General features: G+C 44.6%; 1 protein-coding gene across 3 annotated transcripts in view; it reads left to right on the forward strand.

Moving 5' to 3' along the window:
- Positions 1 to 20,237, forward strand: part of WDR59 (WD repeat domain 59) — a 48,690-nt gene that overhangs the window by 17,247 nt on the left and 11,206 nt on the right. For 2 of the 3 annotated variants that reach the window (XM_088171921.1, XM_088171922.1), the window contains exons 11-19: positions 1,087 to 1,166; positions 3,305 to 3,437; positions 6,481 to 6,605; positions 7,478 to 7,642; positions 8,441 to 8,536; positions 9,927 to 10,083; positions 11,348 to 11,417; positions 11,670 to 11,823; positions 15,382 to 15,438. In XM_088171921.1, the coding sequence (XP_088028047.1) occupies positions 1,087 to 1,166; positions 3,305 to 3,437; positions 6,481 to 6,605; positions 7,478 to 7,642; positions 8,441 to 8,536; positions 9,927 to 10,083; positions 11,348 to 11,417; positions 11,670 to 11,823; positions 15,382 to 15,438 (1,037 nt within the window). The remainder of the gene's footprint in view (positions 1 to 1,086; positions 1,167 to 3,304; positions 3,438 to 6,480; positions 6,606 to 7,477; positions 7,643 to 8,440; positions 8,537 to 9,926; positions 10,084 to 11,347; positions 11,418 to 11,669; positions 11,824 to 15,381; positions 15,439 to 20,237) is intronic. The other variant, XM_014880808.2, reaches the window with a different exon arrangement.

The following is a 20,237-nucleotide window of genomic DNA, read 5'->3' on the forward strand; positions in this document are numbered from 1 at the left end:
ATACCAGAGGTTGCATAACCACACAGAGCACAGCTTTGTTTCCAGCACCTCAGCTGCTACTGACAGAATGTGCATGTCTGGCTTTGGTGTCACTCGTGCTACAGCTTTGCAGTGCTGTGTGAAAGTGCTGGTCCAGCCCTTTCCCACCAGCTGCTGGGGCCATTCAGTTAAGTCACCTCCTTCTCCATACCTTGATTTTCCTCTTTCAAAAAGAGGAGAGCAATGGAGAACTGTGTTAGGATCTGGAGGCACAGTCAAAGACAGTTTGTGAATGAACACTGAAGCAGGCTTGAGCTACAGTTGGTTGTCCTAGCTGTGTTAATAGATACATACCCGGGTTTGACGTCTTGCTTGTCTCAAGCAACATAAATCAATCACACAAACATTCCAAGTCTTCTTCAGTGTGGAGACAACCAAGATAGCACAAATTTCCTTCCACAGAGTCTGTTGTGCTGTATTTAGACAGCCCCTTTGCCTCAGCAGAGGGGTGTAGGAAGCAGCTGTGCAGCAGCAAATTCTTAAGCATAGCAGCTGTTTGACAAGGGAAACTTAAAACTCTATCACAAGACCTAAACGTGGACATAAATAGGTCTGTGTACCTCTGCCTGTTGATAGATAGTATGTGGTTAGATCTATTTCCTTACAACCTGAACTTGGCATCATTCAGAAGCAAGAAGAGGAAGGGCAGAACCACCTTCTCATTGCTTATAAATGTTTTAAAACATCTACCTCTTGAAACAGATTTGATGAACTAAAAGATATTTTCACTTTACAGTTACTGTTGAGAAACATTTATTTTTACTACACTATTTCTTCTATTTAAATAGATTTTGTTGTGGGTCTTGCTTATTTCTGATTGTGTCACATTCATTATACTTTGTGCTTCTGGCTTGTAAATCACAGTCTGTCTAGAGTTGTGGCAGCTGTGGTGGGTCAATTTGAAGCTGAAAAGGACTTGCTCTGCATTTCAGTTTAGTGCCTTATCCATTGGATGTGCCTGCTGGCTTGTTTGAATCTGTTTACACTGAACAGGGCCGAGATAGTGTGTTTCCCAGAGGGGTCTCTGATTGTTTCTGTCCTCTTTAGGCTCTAAAGATTACCAGCTGGTTACGTGGTCCCGGGACCAGACCCTGCGCATGTGGCGGATTGACTCGCAGTTGCAGAGGGTATGTGGAGCTCTGGCTCTTGAACCACAGACAGTTTTCCTACTGGATTCACCTCCCCTTCCTTGCACTCCCAGTCACTTGTCTGATATCACAGAGCTGCAGACACAGAAGCTAGCTGCTGCTTCACTTTCCTCTTCAGCTCCAGCCCAAAAACATCCCCAAGGAGACCTGTGATGGGTCTTCTCTTTTGAGCATGTGTTCCAAAAGTTTCTGTGGCTGTGCAAGGCTGCTTTGTTATCTTACATTAAGTGCAGAAGTTTGTTTGGAGAAGGTGAAGGGCAGTTACTGCCTGCATTGCCTCTAAAATGCCACGTCCATGACTGCAAGACTGTATTTCTTGGTGGTTTAGGTGTCAGGTAAATGTAGGGATTGTGCCCTCTTCTACCTCCCCTTGTGTCCATTGCCTCTAAGCCTGGAGTGGTGTGAGTTGTGGATCTGCAGCAATTACAGATTGTGATGCAATTACTAGAACAGCTGTGCTGGTTCATATGGCCACAGAGGGCCACATGGCCCTGTCACATCTTCAGCTGATGTCTTGGGGGAGGATAAGAAGGAGGCAGACATGGAGTGATGTTTCTCTCAAATGCCCTGTCACCTTCCTGCCATTTGCAGCTTAGAGGCTCATTGAGTCTGGCATCTTTGCATTTAATAGATCTTGATGAGTGTCACTTCCATAGACTTGTTCTGTTTTTTCTTGGACCTCTAAATTTTTGTCACCTTTATCATAACAACAAGGAGTTTCATGACTTTTCTTCATGTTGTTGGAAAACCAGTTCGTTTATTTTGCCAGCTAATTTCGTTCAATTGAAGATAAAATAAGCCATAGTCTCTGTGCTACTGATGATTTTTCACAGAAAAAAAAATTCTGTAGGCCTCCATCATATCCTTTTCAGCTGCCTCTTTTTTCAAGTCAAAAGGTCTTGATTTAGTTCATCCTTTGTACTAGAACTTTGATTGTCCTTTTGCCTTTCACAACCCTTTTTCAGTTCTAGTATTTACCTTTGGGGATGGGGATGTGAGCTTTGTTCTTTCCAAAGAATTCTCAGTACTCAGTTTAGTTTGTTAATTGTTTAGCATAATTCCGTGAAATCATCAGCTTAGTCTGGCTTCTATATCTTGTTCCCTCAGCTTGAACTTGCAATTTTTCATGGTGTATGCTGCTTTATATTTAAGCCAAAGTTCATCTTACATGTTAATACAGTTACTCTTGTACTCTTGTTACTCCTTCTGTGATTGTTTGCTGTCAGTCACACTTGTTACTGCCCTGAAAATCTTGGTGGCATCAGCAAACCTGGTCATGTCACTATTCACCTCCTATTCCAGGTTTTTAATGAATATGTTGAGAAGCATGTGTCCCAGCACAGATCCTGCAGGAGTCCTGCAGGTCTGTAAAAAACTTTCTCTGTGAAAAATGACCCTTTACTCCTACCTGATATATTTGTGAACATTTGATTTCTTTCCTGTCTTTAAATCAATTGTTCATTCACGTCAGAGCCTTTATTTTTCCTCTAGTAGCTCCCACTCTTTTGTCCTTGTCTTTGTCTGGATCAAACTACACACATGATGGCACATTGCTGGTGACCAATGCTGTAATTTGCTACATCACACCGTTATCCTTTTTCCTCCCTTCACATTCCCAGTTTTCTTGTGCTGAACTTAAAATCCAGGGTTTTATAGTCTCATTTTGATACAGGACCTAGAACAATAGGGCCCCACGTATGTACCTGGGTCTCTAGATCCTACTGGAGTGTAAATATCAAATGCAGAAAGTGTGCTACTGTTAAATTTGATCTAAAAAATTAAACAAGATTTAACAAATTAATGGAATGAAAAGTAATATCAGTTTTAGTTTTGACTAAAGCTAAACCTCTATTTCCTAGACTGGCCCTGCCAATTAAGTGGCTTTTTAAGTGGGCAGGAGATTTGGCCAGGCTGTCTGAGGTGACAGAGTTGAGGGTGCTGGAAAGTGCAAGATGGCCTGTCTTTGTCACAGGAACAATGCAGTCTTAGTCATGACAGTTGCGTGGATGGACCTACCTTGCAAATCCATCTGTCTGGAGAAGTGAGTTGTTTAGTGGTGACTCTTCCCACAACTTGGATTCTGTTGTGCAGCATGTGGGTGTCTTTGTTCTTTTCAGCTGTGTGCTAATGATATCCTGGATGGAGTTGAGGACCTCATTGATGGGATTTCTCATCTGCCAGAGCCAGACAAGACCCTTCACCCCCAGGACACGGAGCCCCAGCATAACTCTGGACATGGAGATGAGGAAGGTGAGAGAAGCCATGGCTTGTGGAACCTCAAACACCAGCATCTTTGTATTGGGAAGAAGTTAAATCTTGGCATAAGAAAACATAGACAAAGCACAACTACCTCTGTTTCAAAGGTTAATGGATTCCTCGTCAGGGAGGAGGAAAAAACCTAGGGGATCCTCAGGATGGTCCTCTTAAGTTTCTTCTCTTCAAATACAATGATTCTAGCTGTAAAATTAAATTCTTCCTTGTTAGGGTTTTTATTTAATTGCAGCTCTTTAGGTTGTAGTTGTGGCTTGTTCCCAAAAGTAAGGCAATCAGAAAGTAAGTTCTGTCTTTTAAGAAGATAGATTAGTTTAAGCTGAGAAATGAGCCCACAGAAGAGGGAGTGTGTGAGTAAGGCACTGTGACACAAGCTGCTTATATCACACCTGCTACCTAAACATTTCTGCTGGGGTCAGTGTGTGAACTGATCTAACAAGGAGGTGTTTGCTGATGTCTTCACCAGAACCAGATACGGAGGCAGATCATGAATTTTTGGTAATGTACTGATGAGAGGTGGCTGAAGGCTGGCAGAGCAGAGAGGGAGGGATAGTATCTCTGGCTTCTGAGATACCGAGGGGTGGCTGGGAGGCACTGTGACAGAAAGTATTTGTTTGTCCCTACAGAAAAGAAGGCATGCAAGGAAGGAACATGGAGGGTTTGTGTGGTTAAGGGTCTGGCCAGGGTTAGTGTTTGAATAGTGTAAGTACAAGGAGAAGAGATTATAGCATCCCATGATGATGTGCATGGAAAAAAGGTACCTAAAGGGGTTTCTACAGCTACACTGAGGAAGAAGAATTGGGTGCACCAATGCCTTTATCAGTTTGGATTTAAATTCACAGCTCCTTTCAGTGTTGTAGCTGTGCCACAATGGATCCCCATGTGATGGGTTTATAGAGAAGCAATTTGATTCTCCCTTTGGCTTGCCAATAGACTGCAGAGAAGGGGAGAAAGTGGTCTAATGTCTGCTCTTTGAGTATAGGAACAGTTGGGAGGTCTCTTAATGAAAGCATCTCTTCCTAACTGGAAGTTTCTTGCTCAGCAATTGTCAGTGAAGTTCCTCTCTACCTCCTGTCCTGTGTGGCAACAGAAAAAGTTTCTGAAAGCCATCAGAACTTCTGTCTATGTTAGGGTTTTATAAGATGATAGAAAAAGCCCAAGGTACCTGTGCTCCCCATGAGCAGTACTACTGGGGCAGCACAACCTCTCTTGCTCCAGCTGGGAGCATTCTCCTTCTGGCTGCCTGACCTCTCTTTGTTCCACAGGAGAGAGTTAACTCTTCCACTGTCCCTAATGAGGCACATCCAGACATCCCATGTGGTTTCTGTGTAGGTCTGGTTTCCATGCAGTTTCTTCTTTGGTTCAGACTGTTATGGTTTTCCTCGTGGCCAAAGGGAATGAATATGGCTTTTCTGTAGCAGGGTAGATTTTGCTGCAAATAACATGACTGCAGGATTAATGCACAAGCAAATCCCTAGGTAGGAATTTCAATTCTTTCCAGCCAAAAAGCTATTGTGGACTCCTGATGTTTCACTCTGGGTGTGGCTGCATTTCAGCTGCAGACAAAGCTTCCATGTTCTATTAGTAAAGCTCTTTGGGGGATCTTTTGAAGAGATCAGCGTGCTGCAGGTGAATGAGAGAGCCCCGGCTGTGCCTTCACTGCACAGCTCTCACTGCTGCTTATAGAGGAGCTTTAGGAATCTGTTCCAATGCATGGCTTTGGAGGATTAAAAACTAATTGGAAGGGAATGGGAGGAGAAGACAAAGGGAGGGTACTGCCCATACTGGGAACCTCAGAGATGGCTTTTCAGTAAGCTATGTGGTATCTTGAGCTAGAAATAATTATCTTTCCTGAGAGCCACTGATCTTCCTTTAATCTCCTTTTCAGCTCCCTTTTCTGGAATGTATCTAAGCACTGTAATTGAATTGCAAACAAGAATGATTGGCTAAGCATCCTACCTATCCAAATCCAGCAACCCATTGGGTAGTGGTAATACCAGATATTTGTCCCTGCAGCAAAGTCAGTAACTACTAAGCGAATGCCTGTAAAAGGTCAACTTCTTGCATTTATTTTCATTTGTTTGTTTTTTGCTGGGGACTGTCTATGCAACGTGATATTGCAAGTGTGAGAATGACTGCTGAAAAATCATAACTTTCTTTCTGTCCTTGGAACCACCGTCAAAAAATATATTTGGCCTTCTTAAGAAATGGTGCCACAGCAAAACACCCTTATGGAGGTACACAGCAAGAAACGAGGCAAAAGCCTGGCACAACCACAGGCAGAGACCAATTCTTCTGAAACTCAGTGAAGTTTGTTATCTTAACTGTAATTCTTTGTGTCCTGCAGCGCTTGCCTGTCTGTTTAAATGTGTTCTGGCCTTCAGGGGTTGTTGTCCTCCTAAAAACTGCTGGAACTGGAGAGTTAGACCCAGTATTTTGATGAGTCTTTAACGGCTGTTAAAGCACTAGAGTGCTTTGCAACATTAAATGCAAATGGCTGCTGCAAATGAATTAAGCTTTTATTAGGACCAGAAATACTCCCTGCTCTCTCGCAAAGCATTGTTATGCTTTGGAAGCTTTCCCTGAAAGTCAGGAGTGGTGGGGTGTTAGTCCCAAAGACCAGAGCTCCTCCTGGAGACTGCTAGGGCTGCAGTTCTTTCCTGCTGAACTGACACACTCCAGTTCAGTCGGTCGTGGCTCTGGAAGCACTGTGTAGGGAGGGAAAAGGGTCTCACATGAGAAGAGAAGGACTATTTAGGACTGTACAGAGTACAGGCAGGTTCTGTAACCTTCCTGAACCCTGTGTGCAGACAGCTTTGGCTTTTTGAAGAGAGGGGTCAGAAACTTACCTCCAAACAACAGCTGAGACCCTCCAGCTCACAGGTCTTTGCCAGGTAAAACTCATACCTCCATGTGTCAGAAGAGCAGAGGAAAACCTGCTGTCTTGGCTGCCTCATGACATAATGTGAAAAACTCTGCCTATTATAGCTTGTCTCAACTTGTTTTCCATCTTTCCTGTCAGCCTTAAAAGAAGATTTCCTGAATGACCCCCTGGTGGGAAAGAAAACGGACCAACTGGGGCTGCCTCAAACACTGCAGCAGGAGTTTTCACTGATCAATGTGCAGATCCGAAATGTTAATGTGGAGGTACAGAGTTTCCTTTTGCTGGCTTGTTAGGAGGGGATGTGGGCAGGCTGGCTTATTGGAGCTTTAGAGGGGAACCTTCTTTGCTGCAGTGACTGCTGTCTGTAAACAAGTTTTATGTTGAGCTATCAAGATCCTCCTGACCAGGGGCAAAGAAAGAGGATAATCCCAGACACTGGTGTGAGAGAAATGTTTTAGTACAGTAAGTACACTGTCTGATCTTTAGAAGGCTGGATGGTGTTTTCTTCTCTGTCTAGACTGCAGAGTGGAAGGTGACTTGTCCCATGCAGTTGATCTCATTTCAGCTTGTTCTGAATCTCGTCTGCTGAGCCCTCCCTATCCTGAACTTTGTCCCTCGGTTTTGCCCTCTCCCTCAAACTCCAAACTCTCCTCTGTGCGTGGAAGCTGGCTAGAGGCACAGCACTGAACTGGGCTGGGAGGCTCGAGGCACTGCCTGTCTCCTTTCCCGACCCCTGTGGTTTCACAGCTCATGGCATGATCCTGATGTAGTTCTCTAACACAGTGGTGCAGGATCTTAGAAGGTGCCTGTTACTGCTGCACTGGGCCTGGAGTTCTCCTTGGCCAGGTGAAGTGGGTTGGGGTGCAGTGGCTGTTGGGAGCAGAGCCCCTTTCTTGGTGCTACCTGGACTGGCCATGGTCTCCAAATGCTGGGATGCTGGAATGTCAGTGCTGGTGCAAGCTGAGCCTGTCCCCATCTGCCTGGGGGATTTTGCTGTCACTGTGTTCCCTGCCCTTGAGAACAGCATGACTTCGTCTTATGTGCAGAAGAACCATTCCCTCAGCATGAATTTAAGCCACTGTAAGTGTAAAAGTCGTGGGTGATCTAACAAGAGAGCAATTGCTTTTCTTCACAGATGGATGCGGTGAGTCGCAGCTGTACGGTGTCGGTGCACTGTGGCAACCACAGGGTCAGGATGCTGGTGATGTTCCCTGTCCAGTATCCCAATAATGCTGCACCGTCCTTCCAGTTCATCAACCCAACCTCCATCACAGCTTCCATGAAGGCAAAGCTGCTGAAGGTGTGTGAGGAGTATAGAGTGTCTTTATAAATGTACAAATGATGGATGCTTAACATCTGGATTTTCAAGACATAACCAAACATAAGACCTTGCTGAAGACATACCACAGGTCATTTTGAACTGATAAATTGTGAAGCCCATAGGATGAGGTTTTTGTTGATGGCTGCAGCCCAGTATTTGCCTTTTTCCACTGCTTCTTCATTGCTGTTGTGTTCCAGTGTGATGTGTATTGCCTGAGGATCCCTAACATCCTTCTCCTCATGCAGTTGCCCTCAACCCAATAATAGACAAAATGACCAGCTAAGCATCCAGCTGCAGAATGATACTATTTTTGAGCTGGGATGTTATTTCCTGCTCTACTACACAAGCTGCTTTAAAAATGAGGGGGATTTTTTTTTACGCAGGCCCTGCTAATTTGGACCAGGTGTTTGATCATCTGGTGTAGCAAATCCTATTGCTAATGAAATCCCTTCCCCAGCAACACATTGATGGATCAGTTTGGGTTTCTTCCTGAAAAAAACCTGATCCAGTTTGCCACAAACTGGTATGAAACATATGGGCTGCAGTAATATTGAAGCCTAAATCCTGGCTCAATGTGCTGCTAGGTGAACCTCAGTGCTCTGATCAAAGCACACAGCCATTCCTCAGAGCAGACAGCACAGCCGTGGCCCCAGTGGATGTTAGGGGATGTCTGTGACCTCTTCAGGTCCTGGCATTTAAGCTGCTCAGCAGATAAAAAGGATGTGGACAAAACATGGAGGTAACCATGAATAAAGTTGTATCTTGTATGTATTCCAGATACTGAAAGACACTTCCCTGCAGAAAGTGAAGCGGAACCAGAGCTGCCTGGAGCCTTGCCTGCGTCAGCTGGTCTCCTGGCTGGAGTCTGTCGTGGTATGGAGAATTGTGTGGGCTCTCTGCCCTAGTTTGTTGTCTTTTCCCATGTCCCACACTTCTGACTCTGCAGTGAGAGTCTGGCCTCGTTAGATGTGTAAATAGATCCCTGTGACTGGCCATTACATTTGTGTGAGCACTTCTGGTTGATGTTGAAGAGAGCTGGCTGGATGATTAGATGTATTTTGTTTTCCACAAATGAGGCCCTGAAGGTTTGCTGTTTTGAGGAACTCTGATATCCAGGTTACCAGGAGTGACTGGAGATTGGAGAATCTTAGTGGTGCGTGGTAGCTTCCCAGCTCAGAATATATTTCATTGCCAGGGCATGGCATCATCTGTGAGAGAAGATAAGAGGCCTCAGGTTGTTGATGGATTCATTCTTGTCTGAAAGGCAGTGGCAGATGTCTTTACCTCCTCAGTTTTAGTCAAAGATCCCGCTAGTCCTATTCTAGGGTTTTTGTTTTCTTCCCTAAAAAAACCCAAACTGTGAAAATCTGGGGTTTTTTTCTGCAGCCTTGTGCTGAGGTTTTGTAGGGATGATACTGCAGATAAATCCAAGTCACACTCTGCTCTTAGCTGAGAGATCTGTGATACCTACTCAGCATCCCAGTGTCATGTATTAGGTCTTTGTGTGGGTGAAGTGTACTGGAGTGGGTGTTTTTAGCATTCAGGAGAAGATTGGAGAGTCTCCTCAGGTTTCTTTTCTGAGAGGTTTTGTTTATTCATCACAAATAAAGGGCTGGGGTTTTTTTTACATGTGAAGGTTTAACTCTGCTTGGTTTCAGCAGTAATATTGTAAGAGTGGGAACTTTCTCTGTATGGAAGTCTGATGACTCAAGGCACCACTGCTTTCAAATAATTCCTTTAGACCAAAGTTGCAGTATTCTTTATCCAAATAAATGTGGATTCCTGTGAATAGTGCTGAGGTCCCCCAGTAATTCACACCACCTGCCTTTCTCACTTGAAGACTCCCAACCTGCATTTGACACCCCACAGTTGTGTGGTATTCCTACTCAATGAGATTTTGTGCATCATTGAGGTATCGTGTTCAGCTCAACTTGCTGTATTGAGAGTCATATCCAGAGTATGAAGGTCAGATTTTCTGTGTAGTTTCCTCCTGTTCCTCCCCAAGTTAAGCTCTGCATTTCAACATAGTTATGGTGGGAGAGAAGTCTCTGGATAAGGACTCAGAGGAGCTTTTTCCTCAAAGGCAAATGCTCCTGCAAGTGCCTTTCCAGTTGAAGCACTAACTCTGCTCTGAGCTTGGTCTGTTCTGGCTCAAAGGATAGGCACCTCCTGTGAGGCTGCTTGGCACTGCTGTATCCAATGCTCTGGCTGGATTTCTCTCCTGTGGCAGCAGGATTGTGACCTTGGGTAACTTCTGTTTCAGAACCAAGAGGACAGCACGTCCAGCAATCCCTACGCTTTGTCCAACTCTGTAACACCTCCCTTGCCCACGTTCGCCCGGGTCTCCAATGCCTATGGCTCCTACCAGGACTCTAACATCCCATTCCCACGGACCTCTGGAGCCAGGTTCTGTGGTGCAGGTCAGCCTTGTCACTGGTATATTAAAACAGGTACCTTTTAGATGTCTTGGGAAACATTTGCCTCTGAACAAGACGAGGCTTTGGTCACTGCCATGCAAGGAGTAAGGAATAGTATTAAAATAGTGATATTGTGGTAAATTTAGAGATGAGACTAGTTAGCAACTGTTTGCAGTTGGGGCTGCATGCGGGGCTTTAGGATTTGGAAATGCAGGGCTAGCTGAAGAATAACCTTTGGCTTGTGGCATGCCAGAGGCATTGACAGATCTATTTTTATAGAACACTGGGAGTAGCTGTTTTCCTTGCCGAGTTCTCTCCTACCAGCGTCACATTACTGGGTGTATTCTGGCACTCAGTCTTCACAAAATTCCTGTGATTTGGGGTTGAACTTATCCCTTGCTGAAACCATATTCATATTGCTAACAACTCTTTTCTCATTCTACACTCTTTCACTTGTCCAAAATAGCTTTCCCAAGGTTATTAAGAAACTTCTCCTAAATAAGAGATGGGGTACAATCACATCCAGTTTCCAGAGAGCACATGGAGGGTAAAGATCATTAAAAACCATGTTAAGATCTGAGGAAAAGCTACTAAGTTTCACTAAGCTGTTTCAGATGCACACTTGCCTTTTCTGGACCTGCATCCCAGTGTGAGCATGTTTTGAAAGCTGCTTTCAGGCAGGCCTCACCGAATTCCTAAGGAAAAGTAAAACAGAATAATATTGCATTGAATAGGCTCAGTGAAACCTGCTAAGTCCTGAAATTCTTTCAAGAGTAGGTGGCTGAAGACACTTGAGAGGCTAACTAATGCATAAGGCTTGTGAGAGAATGCTTTGGAGTTGGCTTCCAATGACTGGGGCTGTCCTGTTGAAGAAGAGAGTTGTACAAAGTGCAGTGGTTTCTCTGCATTGCCAAACATCACCTCACTTCTGGAGTAACAGTGCTTTGCCAGTTTTGGTGGAGAGTAAAAACATGAGCATGCATTTGCTCATTTTCTTTTCCTGTCTTTTCTGTAACAGCTATAAGCTACTTGAAATTGTGCTTTTGAGAGAAAGAGCTCAAAAACCCCGTGCTTTGTAGTGGGTTTGCAGGGAGTCGGGTTGAGAGAATGTAGTTGTCTGCTTTTAGTTTATAATCACTAAGGATAGTGGGTGAGAATCCAGCCCATTGCCTGTGATACACGGGAAAACCTGGTCATTTAAGTTGAACCACCCCTGAGTAATCTATTCCTTGTTTCATGATCTTTATGCCATGTCCTGTCTCTTCAGGGTACCTGGTATATTTCACAAGACCCATGACCATGCACCGTGCAGTGTCCCCGATGGAGCCCACACCCAGGTGAGTGCCCCGTGTGGAGTTTGAGGTGTGCTCATGTCATGGGCAGGAAAGCAGGAAAATACCAGGTCTTACATTGGAGCTACTCCCCTCTAGTGTTAGCTGTGCCCTCAGCACAGAGAGCCTGGGCCCTTACACCTTACAGCAGAGACAGTGGTGCCATTGCTGGCAGCCTGGGTTAGTGGAGATGTGAGTGTGAGCCTGCAGGATGTTTTGGTGAGAAAAGCCCCTGAAAGTGTATTCCCTTTTTCCCAGGTCTCTGTCAGCTCTGTCAGCATACCACAGTGGCCTCATTACTCCAATGAAGATCCGCACGGAGACTCCGGGCAACCTGCGTCTGTACAGTGGGAGCCCAACACGCAGTGAGAAGGAGCAGGTCTCCATTAGCTCCTTCTACTACAAAGAAAGGGTAAGTACCAGACCAAAACACTGCTCCTGACACTTCAGCTTTGATGATCTGTTTTCCTTTCATTTAGTATTGATAGTAACAGAAGCTTTATATTCCTCTCCAAAAGACATCTTTTTGTAGGCAGTTCTGTCAAATGGATTTTTCTCCTATTAGTAACTTCTTTATCAATCGTCTCTAGCATTTGACCTACTTATTTTGATGTTTCTCTATGCTGACCATCACAGTTCCCTTCAGTGCATTACACTGTCTCTCTTTGCATTATGTAGGGTTAAAATCTCACCCTTTAAGAGTTGTATTCTTCTGATAAGTACATGTAGGCAGCTCTTGCTGTTCTGGGAATTCCCTGATGTATATAACTGCAAAGGGTTGTGACTGCAGCTTACTGCCAGCCTCTCCTGGACTATTGGATATGGCTGGTTATTTCTATTTCAGGTATCTCTTTCAGGGATATGTGCCCCTTTGAACCTTTTTCTTTTTTAAACAAAAATAATTTCTACATGATTTTCTGAAGATCTTCCAGTCCACATAATTCTGGTTTAGGTGCAGGTTTTGCTGTTCCTGTTTACAAGGCTTTGGAGAAGAGTGGGGTTGTTTCCTTCTAGGACATGATGGGTGAGGAAGACCTGTTGTAATTGTAGGGTGGTCACAGGGTAGTTGTAAAGCAGCTGTGAGGGCCTGGCGTGCCTGGAGCAAATGCCGTGGGAGCAATAGGCTGAGCAGATTGTTTGAAACAAACTGTGCTTCAGCAGGTGGTGAAGTGGCTTGCAAAAATGCAGTGGGCTTTCACTGGGAGCCTCAGAATTTGGGGCATTTGAATAGTTCACTGTCCATGCAGAGAACATGAATCTGTTAAATCAGTGAAGAGCTTCCAGGTAGCTCAGGCAAAACCAAAAGCTGTCTGCACTCTGCTGGCAGAAGAGTTTGGGAACTTGTGTCCCAGAAGCAGAAGTCAAAGCCTTGAACACCCATCCTTCCTGGGCACTGAGAGAAATCTTGTTTTTCTGGTGGTACTGGGCATGACAGCCAGCCCTGTCTCTGGGACCATGTCCTGCTTGCATGATATCATTACACCTCCCAGCTGTGGGGAGAGGCCCTGTCCCCAGTGCAAGTTCTGCTTCCATACAGACCCCAGAAGACTCTTGAGTCCCCATCCTGTTTTTTTTTCCCCACACAAAGAGAAAATGGTGCTGCCTGGTACAAGAATTACAGCCTGTCCTAATCTTTGTAGGAGAGTTTATTTAAAGAGCTACCTCTGTCCTCTGCAGCAGGCTTGTCTCCGACACACAGCCTCTCTAAGATGACAGACAAGGCTAAAAATAACATGTGGAAACCAGCTTGGTGCAATTTCATGTGACCTGTCTCCCCAGCCCTTGTATTGATGGCAACAAGATTTTTGTCATAGGGTAAAAGGATTCAAGAGAACAAAGCATGTGTGCAGCCGTGTCTGCTGAAAGCCAAGGGAAATTCCTGTGTTCCCTTCCCCTGCCGAGCTATCTCCTCGCATGCTGGAATAAATATAAGAATCTTAGCAGGGAGCTGGTTCAAATGTTCTTGCAGATGAAATAGTATTAAAAAAAACCCCCAAAAGCCTGTATCTCCCTACAGCAGAGGTTTTCTGATTCTTCAGGAGTTGATATCATGGCCTCTGTTAGATCAATGCTACGTATTTTTGTTATTTCATTATGATGGTTTTAAAAAGTCCAGACTCTGAGTTTAGTTAACTCTTTGCTCTGAAGCTTGGAACTTATGTTTGCATTAAATAAAAATTGAAATTTTGTGCATCAGTCTGTGATATCAGACAACTTAATCCCCAGCAAATTCAATATAAATTTATCATCCATTACCAAGCATTTAAATCCAGTGTAGCAGCAACTGGCATCCACTACCATTAGCAAACAAATGGAATTTGCCCATTGCTAGACAGGAAAGATGTCATGTTCCCATAAAAGCAGAGGAGCTGCTGATTCCAGTAGAGAGCTCCTTAATAAGCCAAAATGAAACTGAATCTGGCACTGAGTCTTTCTGTGCTCATTTAAATACGTATATATATATATATACATACATATATACACACACACACATATATATATCTCTTTCTCACTTTTTATTCACACATGCACAGTCCTCCTTTCTTCCTCCCTCTTTTCCACGCCTCAAAAAAGCCCCACTGAAGAGCAGTAGTCAGCAGAAGGGAGGAGCTTTATCTGTAACCGTGGCAATACCATCAGTGTTTTGAACCTGTCTCTTAAAGGAGGTGCCATGGAGTTCTTTTCCCCCTGCAGTAGGGGGTTGTGTCAGTGGGGACCTGGGGACAGCTCAGCCTTGCTGTAGCTAGGGATGGTGACAGTGGTGTCCTTATGCTTCCCATCAGGGAACTGGTGGGGAGACTGAGCTTGGTTTTGCTGCTTTTCCACTTTACTGAATTTCCTTTAACTAACCCTTTTCTCCTTCTCTGTGATGCCTGCTGGAGGAACCTATGGGACATGGCTGCAGCCTTCTCCTCTCTCTTTCCATGGGGCCCTGCAGCCAGCCTTGGCTTCCTGGCCTCTCCCAGCAGTGAGATGCAAGGGGATGTAGAGGCTGAAGGCATGGTTGATGGTCCTGACTGTCTATCATCAACAGGAAACAAATGCAAAATACTTGTACCTGACCCAAATATCCCTTTTTATTGTGTTGACTCTTACAGCTCTGTACACAAAACTTTTTTTCAAGTGAGTGCACAGTAATGTGCTTTGAATGATTCCATTTGTTGTTGCTGTAATACTGTGTTGAGTACCTACTGAAATTCTTTAAGTTCCTAATGAAAGTCAGCTTTGGAGCTATTTGGCATAGTCAATCAGTGAATTTGATTGCTTACTCAATCTGAATGACTTTGTCAACCCATTATGACAAAACCCACATAGCCTTGCCAAGTTGCAGTGTCTCTACATCCCTTCTAATATCCTGACATATGGTTTTTATTGTATTAAATGAAAGTGAACAGTTACAGCAGATTCCAATTAATGAAGTTCTGGAGGATGCTGGATGTTAAGGGGAATCTGAGTAAGCAGGAGTGTCTATTTAGCTTCCTGCAGATATCTATGCCATGGCACTGGACAGCTGTGTTAAAAATGATGCAGTTTACACTTAGCTGCCTTTCTCTTCAGGCAAGAGGAGTAGAACTTTGGAGTTCAGGCATGTGGGGCACTTGGGTATTGTCCTCTGCTCAATTCATGGTACGAACAAGGTCACACAAAGCAGTTCAGTGCTTCTTACAGTAATACAATTCCATGTGGAAGACTTTATTTAGATTTATTTTTGCCAAAGTCTTCCATAGAGGCTGGTGTTGGGCACAGACATAGCAGCCCTTGCTCTGCCAGAGCCACAGGTAATGCTGTGTGGTACAATTGTGCAAGGATGAAAATGGGGATCGTGGTTTGCTGTGTACCAGAACCATTGGGAACAGTATCTTTTACTCTGCTGGTTCAGGGCACTTTTCCTTTCAGCTTATTTACCTTTGTCTTTAATTTTCTTGGTGTCTTTCTTCCCTTTTCCTGGGTATAATGTTTTCGTGTACAGATGTCTCCTCGCTCTGCCCGGCGACGTTGGTCCATACAAGCAATTAACGACTTCCCGGTACTGTGTGCTGTGCTAATACTGTCCTTGATATGACCCTGTCTTCTGCCCAAGGGCCCAAGAATAAAATGCCACCTGCCTGCCTTTGAGTAACCTGCACAGAGCTGGGGGACTCGCACTCCACGCAGGGCCTAGGGCTTCACAAGAGCAGATGCACGTGTCAGTGGGCAGCAGCAGACAGTAGTTTGCAGGGTGCAATTACTGACCTACAGGATGCCTGTTTCACCTGGCCTTGTGGTCAGGAAAGGATGGCAAGGGGTAATTTGAAGTGTAGGAAAAGATCAACCTCTAAAATACAGAGTGCACTGTAGAGGAGCTGAGTGATTATTATACATCATCAAACAACTGATGAGACTGACATTAGAGTACCTAATTTCTGAAGACGAAGCCTTGCTGGAGAGGAAGGGAAGATCACTTAAGAGCTGTGGAAGAAGCAAACTGGTTGAGTTTCTGACAACAATCTGTCAACTCATTAAAATGAACTGCCACTTCTCAGTGCAATCCATCACACAGTCTTATTTCCTGGATCAAAAAATACAGTTTCTTCTTGACTTGTGATCTTCTCTCAACCTTTGGAATTGTACCACCCTGCATTCATTTAGAGTGGTTGCACTTCAGCCACCCTGGCAGGTACTCCCTCCTCCTGGCACCTGCCCTACCAAGTCTGCTTTGACAGTGGTTTTCTAATAGTCAGGTCCACGTGTCCCTCAAGCTCCAACATCATTCATTAACATCTTGATGATATGAGGATTGCTCAAGCTGTGCTGTATATGTGGGCAATTACTATTTCATCACTCATCTTCCAAGCATAGACAAAGCTCAGAAAACTCCATTTGAATTTAAAGATGATCTCTAAGTCTTTTTGTCTTAATGTCTGCATGAACAACTATTATTTCACAGCTGCTGTCCGTCATGCTATCTCTTCATAAGACAGCAGGGAATAAAATAGAATCCTGTAACACCTAATTTAACTTGGTATAATAGGATCAAATTTTCCTAATTGCAACAGTTCTAAGACTGTACTAGCAAATAATAGGTGAAAGAAACCAGAAGTAATTTAATTGACTCCATCAAGGCTTTTTGCAAAGAGCCTTGTGAGCAGCAGAGGCAAGAAATTAAATTCTGTCTTGAATCAGGAGCAGACTGAAAGAAAGAAAATCAAGCAATGAACTTGCCAGCTTGTGGTAAATTGCAGAGTACAAAGGCCACAGTTTAATTCCCTTACCACTGTCCTGGAAGGAAGAGCAAGTAGTGATGTGATAAAGTTATAATTTCTGTAACATATATTTAAAAGGGATACAGGGGTTAGTCCAACCCTTGAAGGTTTGATTGTATTTGTGGATAACTTTTGGAAGAGGCTAAAGTGACTCTAAAGGGGGCAGCAGTGCCTAAGGTAAAGACACAGGCAAGGAGAGGTATAGGTTATTAGTGCAAATCACGTGCCTTCCTTCTGGAAGAAGAGCTCAGCATTGCTCAAGGTGTTTGGGGAAGCAAGAGTTTAGCAAGTTTACAAGAAGCAATAATTCCTCTTTCTTTCTAGCCTCCTCTTCTGATGTGCCCTTGCTTCAGGGCAGGTGTCAGCTATTGATTGATGGAAGCTATAAAGAAATATTCCTGCTATGGGGCACTGGATTCAAAAGGGCCTTGGGTTTTTTAGTGCCTTTGTGGCAGGTGCCTGATACTGTGGGAGATGCTGGAAATAGTAAATGTTGATTATTTTGAAAAGAAAATCCAGGCAGTGCTGTATGAGCCACACGGGGGAGTTAATCTGTAGGCAGTTATTCAGAATAAAGGAGCATAGCATTCTACAGGGAGGAAGCCATTTTTTACTTTTTTTTTTTTAATTAATGAGAAGCAGCTTGAACCCGACTTGAGCAGGTTTAACTATTTTGTACATGTCTTATTGCAGCTTAATCTCTTGGCATTTCGTCTGTTCTCTTCTGTTCACAACCTTTACCTTTGTCTTACTAACGCCAGTTTATACCACAAACCCTGAAATTTTGCATATGCTGATGTGAAACAGGCACTTTACATTTCAGGATCCTACTTAAAGCACTGCCTGCCTCAGCAGGATCCAAAGGCACACACACCCAAGTGTTCAGCATCCTTTCCAAGCGGGCAGCATTTTGCAACTCCTGCTGCTGAGTATGCAGTGATGATGGTGGTTGCTACAAAGCAGTTGGTGGCTTATTCTTGGGCTATCTGTTTCTACATGTAACCCATTTACTGCCATCGTTATCACCTCAGATTGCAGCAAATTACACCCTTGGGTATAGTAGTGCAGGTGCAGGCTGGCTTTTTTAGTCATTATTCAGTGCTGTTCCCTGCTGTCACCTCCAACCCCGTGATTGCCATAAAAGCTCTGGTTTCTTTACTTCTCGTGCTCTGAGGAACTGATGAGTCTTAATTTACTTATCACTGTAGCTATTTCCTTTCGTATCTTCCTCTCGTTAAACTAAGGAGCAGCTGGGTACGTGCAGTTCTCCTTGGCATGGATTCTAGGCTTCAGAAAGAGCTAGAAATGTCGTGGGCAGTGCAGAAGACCTGTGCCTTTGTCCTTCAGCTGCCAGCAGCTAGCTTGGTGCATGTTGATTTCTGCTTCAGCTCCAACTGTTATGTTCCCTGCTCCCCATCCTGACCTGTGCTTCAGCCCCTAGGAAGAGATGTGTTTTCTGCTCTACCCTAATGCCCCTGAGCCTTGGTGACACTTCTGATTACACCATAGTGGGAGCTCCTCCTGAGGAAAGAGGTGGAATGGGAGGGAGGTGGACCTTGGCAAGACAAACCCAACCTAAAGCTTTCTTTGTCTCTGGTAATCCCTGTTAAAAGCGCTCAGATACCGCCTGGTGGAGAGCTACTCCTGTAATTAACACCAGCAATTATTGGATTCAAAGTAGAACTTCTGCTGTCAATGATGGTGAACTTTACCCCATCCCTGACAGTTCCCATACTTCTGATTGTGGGTTTTTTCTAACTCTTACCTTCTGTAACTGAAGTAAATTTGAATTGCAAAAAAACCTTTTTTAATGGTGACTCTACATGTAGCTTTATGATTTTTTTTCTGTCACAGCTGTAGGGGCTGGAGGTGGTGGGCATGGAAGTGTAGTACAGGCAGGGCCTGTGGCTATCAACTAACTCCACTCGTGGAGCTGTACCAGTAAAGAATTAGGATTTCTTTTTTGCCAGTAAATAAGCAGAGTTAAAACGAAGGAAACAGGACAATTTTAGTTTGAGTCCAGGTTTTCAGGGGGTTCTGATACATTTAGTGTTTCCATTTGTCTGGTGATATGCTAAAAGCAAGCAGTGGAAACCATTCATGAGAGCTCTTTTTCATTCTCATCTTCATTTGTTGTCATTCTCCTCCAAAAAAGAACCAAAAATCCAATTGCCTGTGGAAAATGGTATGTGTTGTTCGTGTTTCTAGTCTTGAAATGCCTGTTGGGAGGCTTCTTCAGTCTGCTCTTGCAGGGGGCAGGAGCAGGTTGAATCTGTTCCCAATTACTGGGCAGAGGGAGCTCTCCATCAACTGTGAGTCCTGGGGGCAGCTGGCTTACAGATGGTCAGGAGGTGGCAAGTTGCTCTCCAAATTACCTGCCAGGCTCTAAAAGCTCTTGCTGATAGCCCTGCAGAATGTGGTTCTGTGTCTGCAAGCCTGGGCTCAAACACCTGCTCAGACACAGCACAAATAACAGCTTCTGCTGTGAGAAGCCCTGGTAGCCCTTCCTCCAGTGCCTGAGCTTCTTTCTCCTGGCATATCATTGTGCTGGGGCTCCCAAACTTCACTCATACACTGATTTTGGTAGCATCAGCAGCTCCTGGCTGCACCTGGGAGACAGCATTTGCTGCCCTGAGAAGGAATGAGGTACAGATGCCACTGTTATTTGGGAACCTTGTTGTAACACAGCCCACATCCTTCAGCATGGGAAGGGCAGCTAAACTTCTAGGTGTTATCAAAACAGGATTAGCCTGCCCAACGTTGAGAGAGGCAAAGTTGATCCAGACTGTGCCTTGATTAGCAACTGATGGTCTCAAGAGAGGTGGGTCTCCCACCTGACCCCATTCTAGCCACCTTCCACTGCACAGTGCTTTTCAGCTTCAGGGGACAGATAAGTACTGCAGGCAGATTCCTCTTGGATGAATTAGGATTTGAATAAATGTGGCAGAGAACCAGTCAGTCAGCTTTTCCAGAGCACTGGATGCTGACAGCCCTGTTTCTACCAGTGTTTCAGTCCTCTGAATGTTGGGCACTATGCAAGCTCTGCTCCTCCCTCTTCAGGGGAGGAGTGGAAGATCAGGGAAATGGTGATGCTGTGTAACATGGACATCCCTAGAAAAACCTACCTTCACCTCCTTTAAGGCTGAAATGCCTTCTTCACTGTCAAGCTGGAGCCTCTGATCCTCAGCTGTTCAGAGAAGCTTTAGGAGCTCATCCTTTTTGCTTCTTGTGGCATGTGTTAGTAGTAGGCTCAGCATGGCAACATCCTCAGCACATTGGCCTAAACTTGGGCCAGGCAGGCAGTGGCATTTCTTAAGGTCATGAGTAGTTTTTCAAGGACATTTTGTGTCTGATAAGCCCGCACAGGTTCTCCCAGGACTGCATGGTCATGGTCAAAGAGCCATTTGGCACTCAGCCATCCCAGAGCTGGCCTCACACCCTCAGTAAAGGTGACCCTGCTTGTAGATCCAAGTCCTGCCTTTCCTGTATCCCAGTTTGCTCTTTAGGATCACCAGTGTGAGCCTGTGTGAGCTGTGTCTGCCTTGCATAGCCATCAGCACAGTGGTGCCTTGCTGGCCCCTTG

Source organism: Sturnus vulgaris, chromosome 12, assembly GCF_052056855.1.
Source record: "Sturnus vulgaris isolate bStuVul1 chromosome 12, bStuVul1.hap1, whole genome shotgun sequence".
Classification (NCBI taxonomy): Eukaryota; Metazoa; Chordata; class Aves; order Passeriformes; family Sturnidae; genus Sturnus; species Sturnus vulgaris.